We start from the raw sequence: 21,365 nt of genomic DNA, 5'->3' as shown, positions 1-21,365 counted from the left end.
TCTGGGCATTTAGAGAATCGTGGTCTGATCAGGGACAGTCAGCATGGCTTTGTGGAGGGCAGATCGTGTCTAACAAGCCTGATAGAGTTCTTTGAGGAGGTGACCAGGCATATAGACGACAGTAGTGCAGTGGATGTGATCTATATGGATTTTAGTAAGGCATTTGACAAGGTTCCAAAAAGTAAGAAAATTAGAAGACATGGGATCCAGGGAAGTTTGGCCAGATGGATTCAGAATTGGCTTGCCTGCAGAAGGCAGAGGGTCGTGGTGGAGGGAGTACATGCAGATTGGAGGATTGTGACTAGTGGTGTCCCACAAGGATCTGTTCTGGGACCTCTACTTTTCGTGATTTTTATTAATGACCTGGATGTGGGGGTAGAAGGGTGGGTTGGCAAGTTTGTAGACGACACAAAGGTTGGTGGAGTTGTAGACAGTGTAGAAGACTGTCAAAGGTTGCAGAGAGACATTGATAGGATGCAGAAGTGGGCTGAGAAGTGGCAGATGGAGTTCAACCCGGAGAAGTGTGAGGTGGTACACTTTGGAAGGACAAACTCCAAGGCAGAGTACAAAGTAAATGGCAGGATACTTGGCAGTGTGGAGGAGCAGAGGGATCTGGGGGTACATGTCCACAGATCCTTGAAAGTTGCCTCACAGGTGGATAGGGTAGTTAAGAAAGCTTATGAGGTGTTAGCTTTCATAAGTCGAGGGATAGAGTTCAAGAGTTGCGATGTAAAGATGCAGCTCCATAAAACTCTGGTTAGGCCACACTTGGAGTACTGTGTCCAGTTCTGGTCGCCTCATTATAGGAAGGATGTGGAAGCACTGGAAAGGGTTCAGAGGAGATTTACCGGGATGCTGCCTGGTTTAGAAAGTATGCATTATGATCAGAGATTAAGCGAGCTAGGGCTTTACTCTTTGGAGAGAAGGAGGATGAGAGGAGACATGATAGAGGTGTACAAGATATTAAGAGAAATAGATATAGTGGATAGCCAGCGCCTCTTCCCCAGGGCACCACTGCTCAATACAAGAGGACATGGCTTTAAGGTAAGGGGTGGGAAGTTCAAGGGGGATATTAGAGGAAGGTTTTTTACTCAGAGAGCGGTTGGTGCGTGGAATGCACTGCCTGAGTCAGTGGTGGAGGCAGATACACTGGTGAAGTTTAAGAGACTACTAGACAGGTATATGGAGGAATATAAGGTGGGGGGTTATATGGGAGGCAGGGTTTGAGGGTCGGCACAACATTGTGGGCCGAAGGGCCTGTACTGTGCTGTACTATTCTATGTTCTATGTTCAGCAACACACAAAAGAAGTACTGGAGAAACTCAGCATGTCAAGCAGCATCTGTGGAGGGGAGTAAACAGTTGACGTCTTGAGCTGAGACCCTTCTTCAGGACTGGAAAGGAAGGAGACAGAAGCCAGATTAGGAAGGTGGAGGGAGGGGAAGGCTGCAAGGTAGCAGGTGATAGGTGAAACCATGTGAGGGAGAAGGGCGATGGGGGTGAATTAAGAACCTGAGTGGTGATATGTGGAAGAGGTAAGGGGCTGAAGAAGAAGGAATCTAATAGGAGAGGATTGTGAACTATGGGAAAAAGGGGAGGAGGAGGGGCACCATTGCTGGCTGACTGCATCAGCTTAAAGGTAATTTTCAGAAACCAATATTGAAATATATTTTCATCTCCCTTACATAAAGATAATACACCAGCATCAGAACACAATTTCTTCAGGCTGCCGTTGTACTCCATTAAGATTGCCAAGCAATTGTGTAGCTCCTTTACCGCAGGTAACTCAGTTGGCTTGACCGGACTGCGCTGGTTGACTACTGAGGAGGAGAAGGAAAATGCTTCCCACTAGTGTGAGACAATAAGACAGGAGCAGAATTAGCCCATCCAGCCTATCAAGTATCCTCCGCCATTCTATAACGGCTGATTTATTATGGTGAGGGTCCTTAATGAAGAACATCCCTTTGGAACAGGGATACTCAACCTTTTTTATGCCATTGACCAATGCCATTAAGCAAGAGGGCCATGGACCCCTGCTTTTGGCAAAGATGAAGGGGAATTTCCTTAGCCAGATGATGATGAATCTGTGGATTTCACTGCCAACGTCGCCTAAAGACGCCCAGTCATTGGGTGTATTTCGGAATGGATATCGCTACCATGAACACTAGCTCAGTACTTTTTTTGCACTACTTATTTAATTTAACTATTTAATATATATACTGTATATGTACTTACTGTAACTTACAGTTTTTATTATATATTGCTTTATTATGTATTATGCTACTGCTGCCACATAACAACAAATTTCACAATGTACACCAGTGATCTTAAACCTGATTCTGATGAGATTGGTAGGTTCTTGATTGGTCAGGGTGTCAAAGGTTACAGGGAGAAGGCAGGAGAATGGGATTGAGAGGGATTATAAATCAGCCATGAAGGAATGGTGAAGCAGATTCGATGGACCGAATGGCCTAATCCTACTCCTATGTCTTAAGATCTGGAAAAAGTTAATTGTATATTGCAGAATTGATGGAGAACGGATGGATAGATCAAAAGATAAAGTCAGGATTTCTACTGGAATAAACTATTGATGAAGTTTTCTAGCTGGTAAATTAATGAGGGGAATTAGCCACAAAGCACAAACAGGTGAAGATAAAAACTGCAGAATGTAAAATTCTAGTTCAATTAATACAATGAGCAACCTACTTTTCAAGGCATGAATTACAAGGTCTTTGCAATTCAGTTTATTTTAAGGTCAATCGTTTTCTCTTTCAGTGGTGCTTTAACAGTGAGTGTGTGGCTGTTGGAAACCGGCCAGAGGCTGTCGATGGAGGATGGGGGTCCTGGGGCTCCTGGTCACATTGCACACGCAGTTGTGGAGCAGGTGTTCAAGCAGCAGAGAGACATTGCAGCAATCCTGTGTGAGTATGCCGGCTTATCAGGGCCAAAGAATCAGAAACGCAAACAACAGGAATTCTACAGATGCTGGAAATTCAAGCAACTCACATCAAAGTTGCTGGTGAACGCAGCAGGCCAGGCAGCATCTCTAGGAAGAGGTACAGTTGACGTTTCAGGCCGAGACCCTTTGTCGGGACGGACGAAGGGTCTCGGCCTGAAACGTCGACTGTACCTCTTCCTAGAGATGCTACCTGGTCTGCTGCGTTCACCAGCAACTTTGATGTGTGTTGCTTGTTGTCCAAAGAATCAGTATCAGGTTTAATATCACCTGTATGTGTCATGAAATTTGTTAACTTAGCAGCAGCAGTTCAATGCAATTCATAATTTAGAAGAAAAATAAATAAATAAATAAATTACAGTATATGTATATTGAATAGATTAAAAATCATGCAAAAACAGAAATGATATATATTTAAAAAGTGAGGTAATGTTCACGGGTTCATATCTATTTAGGAATCTGATGGCAGATGTTGCAGAGCTCCCAAAAGATTAACTGCTGATTCAACACAAGTACTCAGTCTAATGTAACAGAAAGCTTGAAATTATATGTCAATTAGCTCAATATATGTCTTTGAGGGAAAAGCTGACATCCATTATTAAGGAGTTAATAATGAATGGGCATTTAAAAACAATCATGCGACAAATATTCAGCATGATTTTATGACGGAAATGGTTGACAAATTTATTACAGTCCTTTGAGGAATTCCTTCTCTGTGTCACGCTTTATGGTAATTCTCCAACTTTTAATGATGAGTCATTGAATGTTCTCAAGGAAGTTATTGACAGACGTTTGAACAGTAACAGAGTGAGAGAGTAGGGTGAAAACAAACAGAAACGTGGGACAGAGGCCGATTGACCTACTCCTGCTAAATGCTGCAGGTCGGACAGTTCCTCCAGCATCTGGTGCATGTTATTCTGGATTTCTGGCATCTGCAGACTATCTCGTGTTTATGATCTGTGGAATCTCTTGTATCTATGACCAAATTTTGCACCAGTTTCTCTTTTTGTTATTAATAGCTTCACATATGATTTCATAGAACATAGAACAGTACAGGACAGGATGGGCCACAATGTTGTGTCAATCTTTTAACCTACACCATGATCAATCTAACCTTTCCCTCCTACACATCCAACAATCCTCCATTTTTCTTATATCCATGTGCCAATCTAAGAGTCTTATAAATATCTCTCTTGATTTGTTCTCAGCCACCGCCCCCAGTGGTGCGTTCCAAGCAAATTTACAAGGCTTTTGCTGAGATGGGAGGACCCGAGTTACAAGGAAAGATTGAATAGGTTAGAACTTTATTCCCTAGAATGTGGAAGGTTAAGTGGAGATTTGATAGAAGCATACAACATCATGAGGGTTATCGATTGGGTAAATACAAGCAGGCTTTTTCCACTGAGGTTGGGTGAGACTGCAACCAGAGGTCATGAGTTAAGGGTGAAAGCCGAAATGTTTAAGGGGAAACTTCTTCTCTCAGAGAGTGGTGAGAGTGTGGAACGAGTGGCCAGTGGAAGTGGTCGGTGCGATTTTGTGTTTAACATTTAACAGGAGTTTAGATCGATACATGGATGGAAGGGGTATGGAGGGGTCGGGGGAAGGTGGATGGAGAAGGCAGTTTAAATGTTAATGGACTAGAAGGACCGAAGGGTCTGTTTCTATGCTGTTGTTTTCTATGACTCTATTTCCTGAATAATTTCACAAGATTATAAAGAATGTGAAGATGAAAATTAGTTCAAAGTTCAAAGTAAATTTAGAAGAAAAGTATGTGTATGTCAGCATTATACTACCTTGAGATTCATTTTCTTTCAGGAATTCACAGTAAAACAAAGAAATACAATAGAATCAATGAACAACTACACACAAACAAATACTGACAAACAACCAATGTGCAAAAAGAAAACGACTATTAGAGCAAAAGACACAGGAACGGAGTTAGGCCACCTTTCCCATCACGGCCAGATCAGCTGTGATCTGACTGATTGTGATGGAACGGTTGACCAGTCTTGATGGGCAGAATGGCCAAATCTGCTCCTATGTCTTATAGACTTACAATCTTCTTGATTGGCAGAGCAAGCTCAATGGGCCAGAGGGCCTACTTGTGCTCCTAGTTCTGATGCACCATAAACTCGATGGTGGAAGATAGAGAGACAGGTGATTGTCTGGAGTTAAAAACTCCAGAAACTCTGTGATAAACGAATGAAATTGATTTTTGGATTATCATGATACTGTCCGGCTGAAAGGACGGTTCATTCCTAACAAAGCCCCTCTGCTTTCAATCTAATGACAAATTACATGAACATTCAGAGGGCCTAATACAGGTTGAATACCCCTTTTCTGAAAAGCCAGGGGCCAGAAGTGCTTAAAGTTTTGGATTTTGGAAAACATAATGAGAGAGCTTGGGATTGGCATCTTTTCCGACTCTGAATTTACGTGCTACCAGTAAGCAGTCTTGGACTTACACTTGTTCATCACTCATATGTACTTAACAGCAAAAACCATTACATTCCATTAATATAATGAAAATATAATGTGTACAGGCTAACCAAAACAGCACAACAGCATTGGAGAATACCTGAATCAGCTATTGAACAACAATAAACAATGGCAGGCTTTCAGTCTGCACCTACGATGCCGTCTTAGATTAGAAGGTTACAGTACACTGTATCTGAATCTTACTTATGTAAGGGAGAAAAACAATCAGCATTGTAGGCTTGTTCTGGTGTTAGGTTTTCAACAGTGATGATCTCGGCAGACTCACCAATGAACTTCTCTGCTGCTTTGTGATCAGCAGATGCTTTAAAAATTGAATGCTGTGCCTTTTCTTAAATTTCTGCAACCAGCCTGCTAAAGATTCACAATAACCTTCAATTTTCAATTTATCATGACAGATTTTTGCTTGTTTCATGATCAGCATAATATTAAGTGGCATATGTTCCTCCAATGCTGATGAATCCACTCTAACAATACATGTTGAGATCTTCATTTTTCTCTTTATGTAGGGTTTTTCTGATTTTCATTAACTTCTGTTCGTTACATATTGGTACCAATGACACAGGAAGGAAGAGCAAACAGGTCCTGAAAAGAGAATTTAGCGAGCTAGTTAGAAAGCTGAGAAGCAGGAACTCCATGGGAGTAAGTAATCTCTGGATTGCTACTTTGTGCCACGTGCTAGTGAGGGTAGAAACAGGATGATTTGGCAGAATAATGCTTGGCTGAGAAACTGAAGCAGGAGGCAGGGCTTCAGGTTCTTGGATCATTGGGATCTCTTCTGGGGGAGGTATGACCTGTTCAAAAGTGACTGGTTGCACCTGAACCCGAGGGAGACCAATAATCTCGTGGGCAGGATTGTTAGAGCTGTTGGGGAGGGTTTACACTAACTTGGCAGGGGATTGGTAACTGGTGTGAAGGGACTCAGGATAGGACAGATGGTAAGAAAGCAAAGTTAGTGCGCAGTCAGACTGTCAGGAAGGACAGGCAGGTGATGGGATATAGTTGCAGCTAACAAGGTTACAGAATCAAGAAGGGTAGAAAATACGGTACTTAAGGTGTTGTATCTCAGTGCGTGGAGTATAAGAAATAAGGTGGATGACCTTGTTGCACTATTACAGATTGTCAGGTATGATGTTGTGGCCATCACTGAATCGTTGCTGAAGGATGGTTGTAGTTGGGAGCTGAATGTCCATGTTGTATTGGAGGGATAGGAAGGTAGGCAGAGGGGGTGGCGTGGCTCTACTGGTAAAGAATGGCATCAAATAGGTAGAAAGATGTGACACAGGATCAGAAGATGTTGAATCCTTGTGGGTTGAGTTAAGAAACTGCAGGGGTAAAAGGACCCTCAATGGCAGTTATGTACAGGCCCTCCATCGGTGACTGGGATGTGGACCACAGATTACAACAGGAAATAGAAAAGGTGAGTCAAAAGGGCAATGGTATGGTAGTCATGGGAGATTTTAACATATGGGTCAATTGGGAAAATCAGATTGGTAATGGATCTTAAGAGAGTGAGTTTGCTGAACGCCTAAGAGATGGCTTTTTAGAGCAGTTTGTCGTTGAGCCTGCGAGGGTATCAGCTATAGTGGATTGCGTGTTATGTAATGAACTGGAATTGATTAGGGAGCGTAAGGCAAAAGAACTCTTGGGAACCAGTGATCACAATATGATTGAGTTAACTTGATAGTTGATAGAGAGAAAGTAAAGTCTGACATAGCACTATTTCAGTGGAGTAAAGGAAATTACAGTGGTATGAGAAAGGAGATGGCCAAAGTAAATTGGAAGGATATGAAGGCAGGGATGACAGCAGAGCAGCAATGGTGTGAGTTACTGGAAAAAGTGAGGATATTGCAGGATAGATGTATTCCAAAAGTGATGAAATACTCAAATGTCAAAATCAGAATCAGGTTTATTATCACCGGCATGTGACGTGAAATTTGTTGTCTTAGCAGCAGCAGTTCAATACAATACATAATCTAGCAGAGAGAGAAAAAATAATAATAATGATAAATAAAATAAAACATAATAATAAATAAACAGGCCGGCTGATGGTGTAGTGGCATCAGTGCTGGACTTCGGGTTGAAAGGTTCCGAGTTCGAATCCAGTGGCTTCCAGTAAGAGATGGTGATCTGTTTAAAAAAACTCACCCGGCAGAAGGCAGTCGCAAACCATTGCTGTAACTTGCCTCATACACGATTTCCCAGTACGTCAGAGAAGCGTGGAAGGAAATCGTCTGCTAACTGGAAATAATTCTGGAAGCGACATACTTCAAATAAATAAACAAGTAAATCAATTACGTATATTGAATCGATTATTAAAAAATGTGCAAAAACAGAAATACTGTATATTAAAAAAAGTGAGGTAGTGTCCAAAGCTTCAAAGTCTATTCAGGAATCAGATGGCAGAAGGGAAGAAGCTGTTCCTGAGTCGCTGAGTGTGTGCCTTCAGGATTCTGTATCTCCTACCTGAAAAGGGCATGCCCTGGGTGCTGGAGGTCCTTAATAATGGACACTGCCTTTCTGAGACACCGCTCCCTAAAGATGTGCTGGGTACTTTGTAGTCTAGTGCCCAGGATGGAGCTGACTAGATTTACAACCCTCTGCAGCTTCTTTCATTCTTGTGCAGTAGCCCCTCCATACCAGACAGTGATGCAGCCTGTCAGAATGCTCTCCGCGGTACAACAATGGAAGTTTTTGAGCGTATTTGTTGACATGTCAAATTGCTTCAAACTCCGAATAAACTATAGCCACTGTCTTGCCTTCTTTATGACTACATCAATGTGTTGGGACCAGGTTAGATCCTCAGAGATCTTGACACCCAGGAACTTGAAACTGCTCACTCTCTCCACTTCTGACCCCTCTATGAGGTTTGGTATGTGTTCTTCGTCTTACCCTTTCTGAAATCCACAATCAGCTCTTTCGCCTTACTGATGTTGAGTGCCAGGTTGTTGCTGCGGCACTATTCTGCTAGTTGGCATATCTCACTCCTGTACGCCATTTCATCACCACCTGAGATTCTACCAACAATGGTTGTATCGTCAGTACATTTGTAGATGGTATTTGAGCTATGCCTAGTCACACAGTCATGTGTATACAGTGAGTAGAGCAGTGGGCTAAGTACACATCCCTGAGATGCGTCAGTGTTGATTGTCAGCGAGGAGGATATGTTATCAACAATCCACACAGACTGTGGTCTTCCGGTTAAGAAGTTGAGGATCCAATTACAGAGGGAGGTACAGAAGCCCAGGTTCTGCAACTTCTCTATCAGGATTGTGGGAATGATGGTATTAAATGCTGAGCTACAGTCGATGAGTGTTGGCGTGTGGCCAAGTGGTTAAGGCGTCGGTCTAGTGATCTGAAGGTCCCTAGTTCGAGCCTCATCTGAGGCAGCGTGTTGTGTCCTTGAGCAAGGCACTAACCACACATTGCTCTGCGACGACACCAGTGCCAAGCTGTATCAGCTCTCGTGCCCTTCCCTTGGACAACATCGGTGGCGTGGAGAGGGGAGACTTGCAGCATGGGCAACTGCTGGTCTTCCATACAACCTTGCCCAGGCCTGCGCCCTAGAAACCTTCCAAGGCGCAAATCCATGGTCTCATGAGACTAACGGATGCCTAAAAAATGATAGTTGATGAAAAGTATCCTGACGTAGACGTTTGTGTTGTCTAGGTGATCTAAAGCTGTATGAAGAGCCATGGAGATTGCGTCTGCCGTTGACCTATTGTGACGATAGGCAAATTGCAATGGGTTCAGGTCCTCACTGAGGCAGGAGTTCAGTCTAGTCATAACCAACCTCTCAAAGCATTTCATCACTGTAGATGTGAGTGCTACCGGGTGATAGTCATTAAGGTAGCTCACGTTATTCTTCTTTGGCACTGATATAATTGTTGCCTTTTTGAAGCAAGTGGGAACTTCTGCCGTAGCAGTGAGAGGTTGAAAATGTCCTTGAATACTCCTGCTAGTCGGTTGGCACAGGTTTTCTGAGCCTTACCAGATACTCCATTGGGACCTCCTGCCTTGCGAAGGTTCACTCTTTTTAAAGACAGTCTACCATCGGCCTCTGAGACAGAGATCACAGTGTCATCAGGTGTAGCAGGGATCTTCTCAGCTGTAGTTGTGTTCTCCCTTTCAAAGAGTGCATAGAAGGTGTTGAGTTTCGGGAATTAGGCAGAAGGCTGAAGAACAGGACTTCAAGGGTGATGTTCTCTGGATTGCTGCCAGTGCTACGTGACAGTGATGGTAAGAATTGGAGGAGATGGCAGTTGAATGCCTGGCTGAGGAGTTGGTGCAGGCAGCAGGGTTTTAGATTTTTAGATCATTGGGATCTCTTCTGGGGAAGGTGGGACCTGTACAGATTGGATGGGTTGCACCTGAACTCGAGGGGGAGCAATATCCTTGCAGGTAGGTTTGCTAGCATGGTTCGGGAGGGTTTAAACTAATTAGCGAGGGGAATGGGACCCAGAGCGATAGAGTAGTGAAAGAAGTGCATGGAGTAAAGCCAGATCTAAGAGAGGCTTTGAGGAAAGAGAAGCAGAATAAACGGTGTAAAGACAGTAAGGTAGAAGGGCTGAAATGTGTGTACCTCAATGCAAGAAGCATCAGGAACAAAGGTGATGAACTGAGAGCTTGGATACATACATGGAATTATGATGCAGTGGCCATTACAGAGACTTGGCTGGCACCAGGGCAGGAATGGATTCTCAATATTCCTGGATTTCAGTGCTTTAAAAGGGATAGAGAGGGCGGAAAAAGGGGAGGAGGGGTGGCATTACTGGTCAAGGATACTATTACAGCTACAGAAAGGGTGGGTGATGTAGCAGGATCCTCTTTTGAGTCAATATGGGTGGAAGTCAGGAACAGGAAGGGAGCAGCTACTCCATTGGGGGTATTCTATAGGCCCCCTGGTAGTAGCAGAGATACAGAGGAGCAGATTGGGAGGGAGATTTTGGAAAGGTGCAAAAATAACAGGGTTGTTATCATGGGTGGCTTTAACTTCCCTGATATTGATTGGCGCCTGATTAGTTCCAACGGTTTAGATGGGGCAGAATTTGTTAAGTGTGTCCAGGATGGATTCCTGTCACAGTATGTGGACAGGCCGACCAGGGGGAATGCCATACTAGATCCAGTACTAGGTAATAAACCGGGTCAGGTCACAGATCTCTCAGTGGGTGAGCATCTGGGGGACAGTGACCACCGCTCCCTGGCCTTTATAATTATCATGGAAAAGGATAGAATCAAAGAGGACAGGAAAATTTTTAATTGGGGAAAGGCAAATTATGAGGCTATAAGGCTAGAACTTGCAGGTGTGAATTGGGATGATGTTTTTGTAGGGAAATGTACTATGGACATGCGGTCGATGTTTAGAGATCTCTTGCGGGATGTAAGGGATAAATTTGTCCCCGTGAGGAAGATAAAGAATGGTAGGGTGAAGGAACCATGGGTGACGTGAGGTGGAAAATCTAGTCAGGAAGAAGAAGGCAGCATACATGAGGTTTAGGAAGCAAGGATCAGATGGGTCTATTGAGGAATATAGGGAAGCAAGAAAGGAGCTTAAGAAGGGGCTGGGAAAAGCAAGAAGGGGGCATGAAAAGGCCTTGGCGAGTAGGGTAAAGGAAAACCCCAAGGCATTCTTCAATTATGTGAAGAAAAAAAGGATGACAGGAGTGAAGGTAGGACCGATTAGAGATAAAGGTGGGAAGATGTGCCTGGAGGCAGTAGAAGTGAGCGAAGTCCTCAATGAATACTTCTCTTCGGTATTCACCAATGAGAGGAAATTTGATGATGGTGAGGACAATATGAGTGAGGTTGATGTTCTGGAGCATGCTGATATTAAGGGAGAGGAGGTGTTGGAATTGTTAAAATACATTAGGACGGATAAGTCCCCAGGGCCTGACGGAATATTCCCCAGGCTGCTCCACGAGGCGAGAGAAGTGATTGCTGAGCCTCTGGCTAGGATCTTTATGTCCTCGTTGTCCACGGGAATGGTACCGGAGGATTGGAGGGAGGTGAATGTTGTCTCCTTGTTCAAAAAAGGTAGTAGGGACAGTCCGGGTAATTATAGACCAGTGAGCCTTACGTCTGTGGTGGGAAAGCTGTTGGAAAAGATTCTTAGAGATAGGATCTATAGGCATTTAGAGAATCATGGTCTGATCAGGGACAATCAGCATGGCTTTGTGAAGGGCAGATCGTGTCAAACAAGCCTGATAGAGTTCTTTGAGGAGGTGACCAGGCATATAGATGAGGGTAGTGCAGTGGATGTGATCTTAATGGATTTTGGTAAGGCATTTGACAAGGTTCCACACGGTAGGCTTATTCAGAAAGTTAGATGGCATGGGATCCAGGGAAGTTTGGCCAGGTGGATTCAGAATTGGCTTGCCTGCAGAAGGCAGAGGGTGGTGGTGGAGGGAGTACATTCAGATTGGAGGATTGTGACTAGTGGTGTCCCACAAGGATCTGTTCTGGGACCTCTACTTTTCGTGATTTTTAGTAACGACCTGGATGTGGGGGTAGAAGGGTGGGTTGGCAAGTTTGCAGACGACACAAAGGTTCGTGGTGTTGTAGATAGTGTAGAGGATTGTCAAAGATTGCAGAGAGACATTGATAGGATGCAGAAGGGGGCTGAGAAGTGGCAGATGGAGTTCAACCCAGAGAAGTGGGGGGTGGTACACTTTGGAAGGACAAACTCCAAGGCAGAGTACAAAGTAAATGGCAGGATACTTGGTAGTGTGGAGGAGCAGAGGGATCTGGGGGTACATGTCCACAGATCCCTGAAAGTTGCCTCACAGGTGGATAGGGTAGTTAGGAAAGCTTATGGGGTGTTAGCTTTCATAAGTCGAGGGATAGAGTTTAAGAGTCGTGATGCAATGATGCAGCTCTATAAAACTCTGGTTAGGCCACACTTGGAGTATTGTGTCCAGTTCTGCTCACCTCACTATAGGGAGGATGTGGAAGCATTGGAAAGGGTACAGAGGAAATTTATCAGGATGCTGCCTGGTTTAGAAAGTATGCATTATGATCAGAGATTAAGGGAGCTAGGGCTTTACTCTTTGGAGAGACGGAGGATGAGAGAAGTCACGATAGAGGTTTACAAGTTAATAAGAGGAATAGATAGAGTGGATAGCCTGCGCCTCTTCCCCAGGGCACCACTGCTCAATACAAGAGGACATGGTTTTAAGGTAAGGGGTGGGAAGTTCAAGGGGGATATTAGAGGAAGGTTTTTTACTCAGAGAGTGGTTGGTGCGTGGAATGCACTGCTGAGTCAGTGGTGGAGGCAGATACACTAGTGAAGTTTAAGAGACTACTAGACAGGTATATGGAAGAATCTAAGGTGGGGGCTTATATGGGAGGCAGGGTTTGAGGGTCGGCACAACATTGTGGGCCGAAGGGCCTGTACTGTGCTGTACTATTCTATGTTCTATGTTCTATGATTTCATCTGGTAGTGAAGCATCGCTGCCAATCATACTATTGGGTTTTGCTTTGTAGGAAGTAATGTCTTGCAGTCCCTGCCAGAGTTGCCGTGCATCTGATATTGCCTCCAACCTCGTCTGAAATTGTCCCTTCGCCCTGGAAATAGCCCTCCGCAGATGATACCTGGTTTTCTGGTACAGGCCTGGGTTGCCAGACTTGAATGCCACAGATCTAGCCTTCAGCAGGCGACGTACCTCCTGGTTTCATCCACGGCTTTTGGTTTGGGAATGTACAGTAAGTCTTTGTAGGCACACCCTTATCCACACAGGTTTTAATGAAGTCGGTAACAACAGCAGCGTACTCATCCAGGTTCAAAAATGAATCCCTGAATACAGTCCAGTCCACTGATTCAAAGCAGTCCTGTAGGCGCTCCTGTGCTTCCCTTGTCCATACCTTCTTGGTACTCACTACTGGTGCTGCGATCTTCAGTCTCTGCCTATACTCAGGGAGTAGAAGTACAGCCAGGTGATCAGACTTCCCAAAGTGAGGGCGTGGAATAGCACAGTAGGCATTCTTGATGGTGGTGTAGCAATGGTCCAGTGTGTTGTTTCGTCTGGTAATGCAAGTTCTCTGTTGATGGTAATTGGTTCGTGATTTTTTCAGACTGGCCTTGTTAAAATCTCTCAAAACGATGGTGAAGGCGTTAGGGTGCGCTGTTTCGTGCATGTTGATCCCATTGCTCAGATTATCTAAAGCCTGATTGACATTGGCCTGAGGTGGAATGTAAACTGCTACCAATATGACCCCAGAGAACTCTCGTGGTAAGTAAAAAGGACGACACTTTACTGCTAGATATTCCAGGTCTGGTGAGCAGAATTGGGACAGTACTGATACATTTGTGCACCAAGAAGAGTTGACCATGAGGCATACACCTCCACCTCTGCTTTTGTGAGACTCTGTAGATCTTTCCTGACGGTGTATAGTAAACCCGTTGATCTAAATCGCTGCGTCTGGTATGGAAGGGGTTAACCAGGATTCTGTGAAACAAAGGATACACGCGGTTCTAATGTCCCTCTGATTCAGCACTCTGGCTCTGAGATCATCTATTTTATTCATCAGAGACTGCACGTTCGCCAGCAAGATCGTCAGTGTAGGGAGTTTAAAACCCCATTTCCTTAAATGCAGTTGTAATCCTGATCTTCGCCCATGGTTTCTCTGAGGTTTACTCCGTGGGCCCTTCCGACCATGAACTGTGTTGTTTCCGTCGGTTTTAAGCAGCAATAGTTCTTTGAGACATCTTTGTTGACTGTACTGACCTTGGAAACAGTTGTACTTTTTAGCTGTAACAGGCTGAAACGGGAATATTTAATCGTATCCATTGACAGTACTGCTGCTAGTTGAGTCGCACCTAGGCTCCCCACAAATACTACAACTGTAGCTGACAAGGGAAGTCAAAGCTAATGAAAAACCAAAGGCCATGTCGTACAACAAAGCAGAAATTAGTTAAGAGCCCATTGTATTACTGGAGAGTTATTGGCATGATTAGGACATTGGCTGATTGTTAAGAGGTAGTGGGTGGAAATAAAAGGATCCTTTTCTGCTTGGCTGCCAGTGTCTGGTGATGTTCCGCAGGTGTCACGGTTGGGACCACTTCTTTTTATGCTGTAGCTCAATGATCAGTGCAGTTGATAGCTGTGTTGCCCAGTTTGCAGATGATATGAAGATTGGTGGAGGAGCAGGTCGTGTTGAGGAAACAGGTAGACTGCAGAAGGTCTTGGACAGATTAGAAGAATATAAAACATCGAACATAGAAATCTCCAGCATATTCAGGCCTTTTGGCCCACCATGTTGTGCTGACCATGTAACCTACTCTAGAAGCTGCCTAGAATTTCCCTACCACATAGCTCCCTATTTTTCACAGCTCCATACATGTACCTATCTAAGAGTCTCTTAAAAGACTCTATTGTGTTCACCTCCACCTCCATCATTGGCAATGCATTCTATGCACTCACCACTCTCTGTGTGGAAAAACTTACCCTGACATACCCCCCTGCACCTACTTCCGGGCACCTGAAAACTATGTCCAATCATGTTAGCCATTTCGGCCCTGGGAAAAGGACTCTGGCTATCCATATGATCAATGCCTCTCATCATCTTATACCCCTTTATCAGGTCACCTCTCATCCTCCGTCACTCCAAGGAGAAAAGGCCAAGTTCACTCAACCTGTGCTCATAACCTTTCTATAGTTTCCACATCCTTCCTGTAATTAGGTGATCAGTACTGAGCACAGTACTCCCAAGTGGGGTCTGATCCTCATCCAGGGATCAGAAGTGGAGAGAGTGAGCAGTTTCAAGTTCCTGGGTGTCAAGATCTCTGAGGACCTAACCCGGTCCCAACATATTGGTGCAGCTATAAAGAAGGCAAGACAATGATTATACTTAATTAGGAGTTTGAAGAGATTAGGTATGTCAACAAAAACACTCAAACACTTCTATAGATTTACCGCAGAGAGTATTCTGACAGGCTGCATCACTGTCTGGTATTGGGGCGGGGGCGGTGGGCTACTGCACAGGACCAAAAGAAGCTGCAGAGGGTCATAAATTTAGTCAGCTCTGTCTTGGGTACTAGGCTACAAAGTACCCAGGACATCTTCAAGGAGTAGTGTCTCAGAAAGGCAGCGTCCATTATTAAAGACGCCCAACAACCAGGGCATGCCCTTTTCTCATTGATACCATCAGGTAGGAGGTACAGAAGCCTGAAGGCACACACTCAGTGATTCAGGAACAGCTTCTTCCCCTCTGCCATCCGATTCCTAAATGGACATTGAACGTGATCCGTACCTCAATTTTTTAATGTATATTATTTCTGTTTTTACACAATTTTAATGTATTCAGTATACGTATACTGTGATTGATTTACTTATTTATTATTCTTCTTTTTTATTATGTATTGCATTGAACTGCTGCTGCTAAAATTTCACAACACATGCTGATGATAATAAACCTGATTATGATTCTGATTCTGAAGTAAGTTTTTATATAGCTGTAACATTACTTCATGGCTCTTGAACTCAATCCTACGGTTAATGAAGGTCATCACACCATCATCATCAGGGGCCATGCCCGGTTTGAGCTTTGACCACCATGGCCCACACACTCCTGTTTTGGGTCAAGTGGATCAATTCAGTGGTATTCATTTCCAGTTCTCTGGCTGCTGTCTCCATCATCATTTGTCTTTGTCTTCCTCTTGCTTTCTTCCCTTCAGTTTTTCCCATAATTACCGTGCATTCTAACTCCTCTTTCCTAGTCACGTCCAATGAAGTTACGTTGCCTTTTTATGATCTCTTACATTATTCCTCTTTTTGTGCTTGCTCTGTTCATGACATCCTCATTAGATATTCGTTTCGTCCATGATATTCTTTGCATCCTCCTCAAAAACCACATCTCTGCTGCTTCACACACAGCCTGAAACGTCGACTGTACTTCTTCCTATAGATGCTTCCTGGCCTGCTGCGTTTACCAGCATTTTTGTGTGTGTTGCTTGAACTTCCAACATCTGCAGAATTCCTCATCTCTGCTGCTTCAATTCGTTTCCTCATGTTACTAGATATTGTCCAACATTCTGAGCCATATAACATAACTGGATAAACGTAACATTTCAGTGCTCTGAGGTGGGTTGTCATGCCTAGTTTAGTGTCGGTCAGTATACTCTTCATTCTAGTAAGGGTGTCTTTTGCCATCCCTATTCTTCTTTTGATGTCCATATCACACCTACCATCTGATATCACCCAGCTTCCTAAGTAGCAAGAGTTCTGTATTTGTTTTATGTCTTCCCCATTTATTCTCAGCCTGCAGATAGGATTCTCCTTCTTTTTGGATATCACCATACATTCTGTCTTTTTGCAATTGATAGATAGACCCATTTTTGCACTTTCTTCAACAACTATATCAATTAAGTTTTGTAGTTCTTCCTCCGTACTTGCAATTAACACAGTGTCATCTGCATATCTAAAATTATTGATGTTTTCACCGCCAACTTTGATTCTCAAGATGTCTCTTATTTTTTGTAATATTGTTTCACTGTACACATTAAACAAATCAGAGGAGAAAACACACCCTTGTCTAATGCGTCTCTTGATTTTCTTAAACTGACTCACTTCTCCATCTATTCTTACATCACACCATACGCCTTCCTAACAACACTGTAAACCTGTGCAGCAGTTTTGAGGTAACCTTGTAGTTTTCTTGAGCTCTACCAGTACCGAGTTTCTTGAACATTTCATAAGCTTTTAGTCATAGTCATAGTCATACTTAATTGATCCCGGGGGAAATTGGTTTTCGTTACAGTTGCACCATAAATAATAAATAGTAATAGAACCATAAATAGTTAAATAGTAATATGTAAATTATGCCAGTAAATTATGAAATAAGACCAGGACCAGCCTATTGGCTCAGGGTGTCTGACCCTCCAAAGGAGGAGTTGTAAAGTTTGATGGCCACAGGCAGGAATGACTTCCTATGACGCTCAGTGCTGCATCTCGGAGGAATGAGACTCTGGCTGAATATACTCCTGTGCCCACCCAGTGCATTATGTAGTGGGTGAGACATCAAGATGGCATGCAACTTAGACAACATCCTCTTTTCAGACACCACCGTGAGAGAGTCCAGTTCCATCCCCACAACATCACTGGCCTTATGAATGAGTTTGTTGATTCTGTTGGTGTCTGCTACCCTCAGCCTGCTGCCCCAGCACACAACAGCAAACATGATAGCACTGGCCACCACAGACTCGTAGAATTCGTAGACTCGTTTTCTTTACTTCTTAACTAGATTCCTACATCCTTTGTACACCATGGATTTTTTATCCTACTGTTCTTTCCTTCCTCAATGGAACATGCCTCTGCAGAACACCATGCAGATGTTCCCTGAACATTTGCCACATTTCTGCCATGCACTTCCCCGAGAACATCTCAAGGGCAACTAGGGACAGGCAATAAATGCTGGGTTAGCTTGCGACATCCACATCCCATAAATGAATAAATTTTTAAAAATCTGCTCCCAGTTTATGCTCCCAAGTTTCTGTCTAATAGCATCATATTTCCCCCACCCTAATTAAATGTTTTTCCAAATTGTCTGCGCTATTGTAAAGGAGATAGAGTTGCGATCACTACCTCCAAAATGCTCTCCCACTAAGCGATCTGACACCTGACCACGTTCATTTCCCTATATCAGATCAAGTACAGCCTCCCCTCTTGTAGGCTTAGCTACATAAACCTTCAGGAAACTTTCCTGAACACACCTAACAAACTCCACCCCATCCAAGCACCTTCCTCTAAGGAGATACCAGTGAATATTAGAAAAGTTAAAGTCACCATCACAACAACCCTATTATTATTGCACTGTTCCAGAATCAGCCTCTCTGTCTATTTCTTGGTGTCTCTGTTAGTATTGGGGGGCCTATAAAAAATACTCAGTAGAGTTATTAACTCCATCCTGTTTCTGATTTCCACCCACACTGACTCTAGACAATGCCTCTATGACTTCCTCCTTTTCTGCTGCTGTGATACTATCCTTGATTAACAATGCCACACCCCCCCACCTCTTTTGCCTCCCTCCCTGTCCTTTTTGAAACATCTGAAGCCCAGCACACTCCTCCCCTGCAACACACCCCCTGCTCCATCTTCTCAGCCACTCATTCATCGATCTTTCTGTGCTGACCTTCCCTAACTTGTTGCGCTGGAGTAATTTGGAGATGACCTCCTTGGAGGTCCTGCTCTTCATAACTCCTTAAACTTATTGTGCAGGACCTCTACCCTTCCTACCTATGTCATTGGTACCAATATGTACCGTGGCACCTGGCTGCTCACCCTCCTCTTCAAGAATATTCTGCAACCACTCAGAGACGTCCTGGACCCTAGCACCCAGGAGGCAACACACTTCCCTAGCGTCTCTTTTTGCTGCCACAGAATCTCCTATCTGTCTCTCTAACTGATGCATCCCCTATGAGTATTGTTTCACCAGACTTCACCATACCCTTCTGAAGCTCAGAGCTGACCATAATGCTATTGGTCTGGCTGCTGCTGCCTTGTCCAGATAGGTCATCCCCCTTGTCTGTATTCAAAGGGGTATACCAGTTGCTGAAGATACTGGCTACAGGAGGACCCTGCACTTTCTCCCTTTACTCATCTACTGCTTGAATTCTGCACTCGTAACCACCTGCTCAAAAGTCTTATCTATCAATTGCTCTGCCTCCAGGATGATCCTAAGTTCATCCAGCTCCAGCTCCAACTCCTTAATGCGGTCTTTCAGAGGCTGGAGCTGGCTGCACTTCCTTCAGGTGTAGTCGTCAGGAAGACCATCAGGTTCCATGAAATCCCACATCCTACAGGAGGAGCATTCCACTGCCATATCTGCCATCCTGCCTGCAAAGTACGATGGGCAACCAAGACCAAATCAGCAATAATGAAAGGGAAAACCTAACCTTCTTACCTGTTTCTTTGGTAGCCTCTTCTCGTCGAAGCCTCTAAGTTCCTTCTCTGACTCTAGCCTACACTCTGATGATGGCTGCTCCGCTAGACCCTATCTCTCCTTTATGGTTTAAATAAAAGATAAGAAATACCCCACACTGGAGAAAGAACTCACTGTGTTTGGTGGTGCTCCACCTGCCTTCCGTTGCCACCAATGCCTCTGAACCTGTGCACTGGAATGGGCAAGAAAGTGTCAAATGAAATATAACGTTAGATTGAAATATAATGTTAAATATAATCCACCTGTAGTTCCCTGTGAACACAATACAATTTGACTGTAATGGTGTCATCTGCTGGTGCTGATTGTGCTTTGGACAATACTCAGGATAAAACAGAATGCGTTATGATGCAAAGCAGGTTGTGCTTTGTAAGTGGCATTTCAGACATTTTTATAAATTCTTATATTTACAATTATTATGCATTGTTCCATCGGATTAGTGGAATTACACCTTCAGTGACCATGAGACAGGAGAAAGGATTATGAAAATTTATGAGATTGTTTTATGAAGATTCACAAATGAATGCTTAGGACATAAGACTGGATTTGTGTGGCTTAAGCTTATCCATTACTTTATAAACTAGTGTCACTATGGTTTAGTCAGTAATTGTGCTTTTCTAAATGTAGATACGAAGAAAGTAATTAGATGGATAAACTTTTCGGAAGAAAGCATAGTAAAGTCATGAGTAAATCTTCTTGGATTGTGGATGCAAATAGCATTCATTAGGATCAAAGACGTAGTCATGAATCTTCTGATTTGGTGATCACAGTGGGAGGGAGTGAAAGACAGGATTAGTAGTTCATGCATATTTCTTCCTCTTTTTCTTCTTTCCTCCTTTCTGACCCTCTTTATTGCTTCCTTTCTTTTTTTCTCCAGTCTTCTCTGCCTACTGGAAAAATATTTTGGCTGCAAAGCAAAAACTTAAATCACCAAGTCAGGCAGCATGTGCTGAGAGAGAACAGGTGTTCAAAGATTCAAGTTGATGCCTTTTCATCAGAAAGGCTTGTAAAATGTCATGAGAAAGTCTGGGGTTGTGAAATGATGGATTGGGTATTGATATTAGTTTATTATGGCAGATGTACTGACATACGACCAAAAGACAAAGGAGCAGAATTAGGCCTTTCCTCTCATCAAGTCTGCTCCACCATTTGATCAAAGCTGATTTATTTTCTCTCTCAACCCCATTCTTCTGCCTTCTCCCCATAACCTTTGATGCCCTTATTAATCAAGAACCTGTCAACCTCTGCTTTAAATCTACTCAATGGTTTAACCCCTATGGCTGTCTGCGGTAATGAATTCCACAGATTCACCACCCTCTGGCTCGCGAAATTCCTCCTCAATTCTGTTCTGTGGTAATTTTGGACCTTCCTGGAAAATTGATGGAAAATTACCACAGGGAAGGTGCAGGTCAGAGAATAAACTGTGGAGATTAGCAGTGAAATGGCCCTTTAACCACATTAAGACTGTGTGCATTGGTGCTTACAATATATCTGATTAATGTGCTCCTCTAAAGTGGCCAGCACAAGTGCCTGTATTTATCTCTTATCCAGCATTAGCAAAGTAGATAATCTGTCATTCATGCCATTGATTATTTTTTGTCATTGCATTTTGTGGAATCTCATTACTCTGTTGCTTCCTCTGAAACTGTAATCAGCCTGTTCAGTACCGGTTACGCTGCTGGTGTTTGGGGCCACAATCTCTGCCTCTCCATACCCTCGCACTCAGATGTAGAAGGATTCTTCATTACTGGGTCCGTAACAATCTTCATTGACCATTCAGGGTGGTTAGCCATGAGCTATATCCCCAAACCTGGAGGACTGGTGGACCATTTCTTAGTCTGGCCTCTACCCCTTGACTTGTTTGACATGGATGACCAAACCAAGAGCTAAAACTCAAGACCGTGACTCCAGTCAGCATAGCCGTCCGGGTCTATGAGGCGCACAAGCCTCGAAACCCAACGACAGGTTTGTGGTCCTCTTG

At 43.7% G+C, this 21,365-nt stretch overlaps 1 protein-coding gene across 1 annotated transcript in view; it reads left to right on the top strand.

Annotated features, from left to right (window-relative positions):
* The window catches only part of adamts12 (ADAM metallopeptidase with thrombospondin type 1 motif, 12), a 642,106-nt gene that overhangs the window by 373,909 nt on the left and 246,832 nt on the right, over window positions 1-21,365 (top strand). The window contains exon 11 of the mRNA XM_063042019.1: window positions 2,775-2,920. Within this exon, the coding sequence (XP_062898089.1) occupies window positions 2,775-2,920 (146 nt within the window). The remainder of the gene's footprint in view (window positions 1-2,774; window positions 2,921-21,365) is intronic.

This window comes from Mobula hypostoma, chromosome 3, assembly GCF_963921235.1.
Source record: "Mobula hypostoma chromosome 3, sMobHyp1.1, whole genome shotgun sequence".
NCBI classification, from domain to species: Eukaryota; Metazoa; Chordata; class Chondrichthyes; order Myliobatiformes; family Myliobatidae; genus Mobula; species Mobula hypostoma.
The sequence above is the reverse complement of the archived record's forward strand: the minus strand, read 5'-3'. Positions and strand labels throughout refer to the sequence as shown.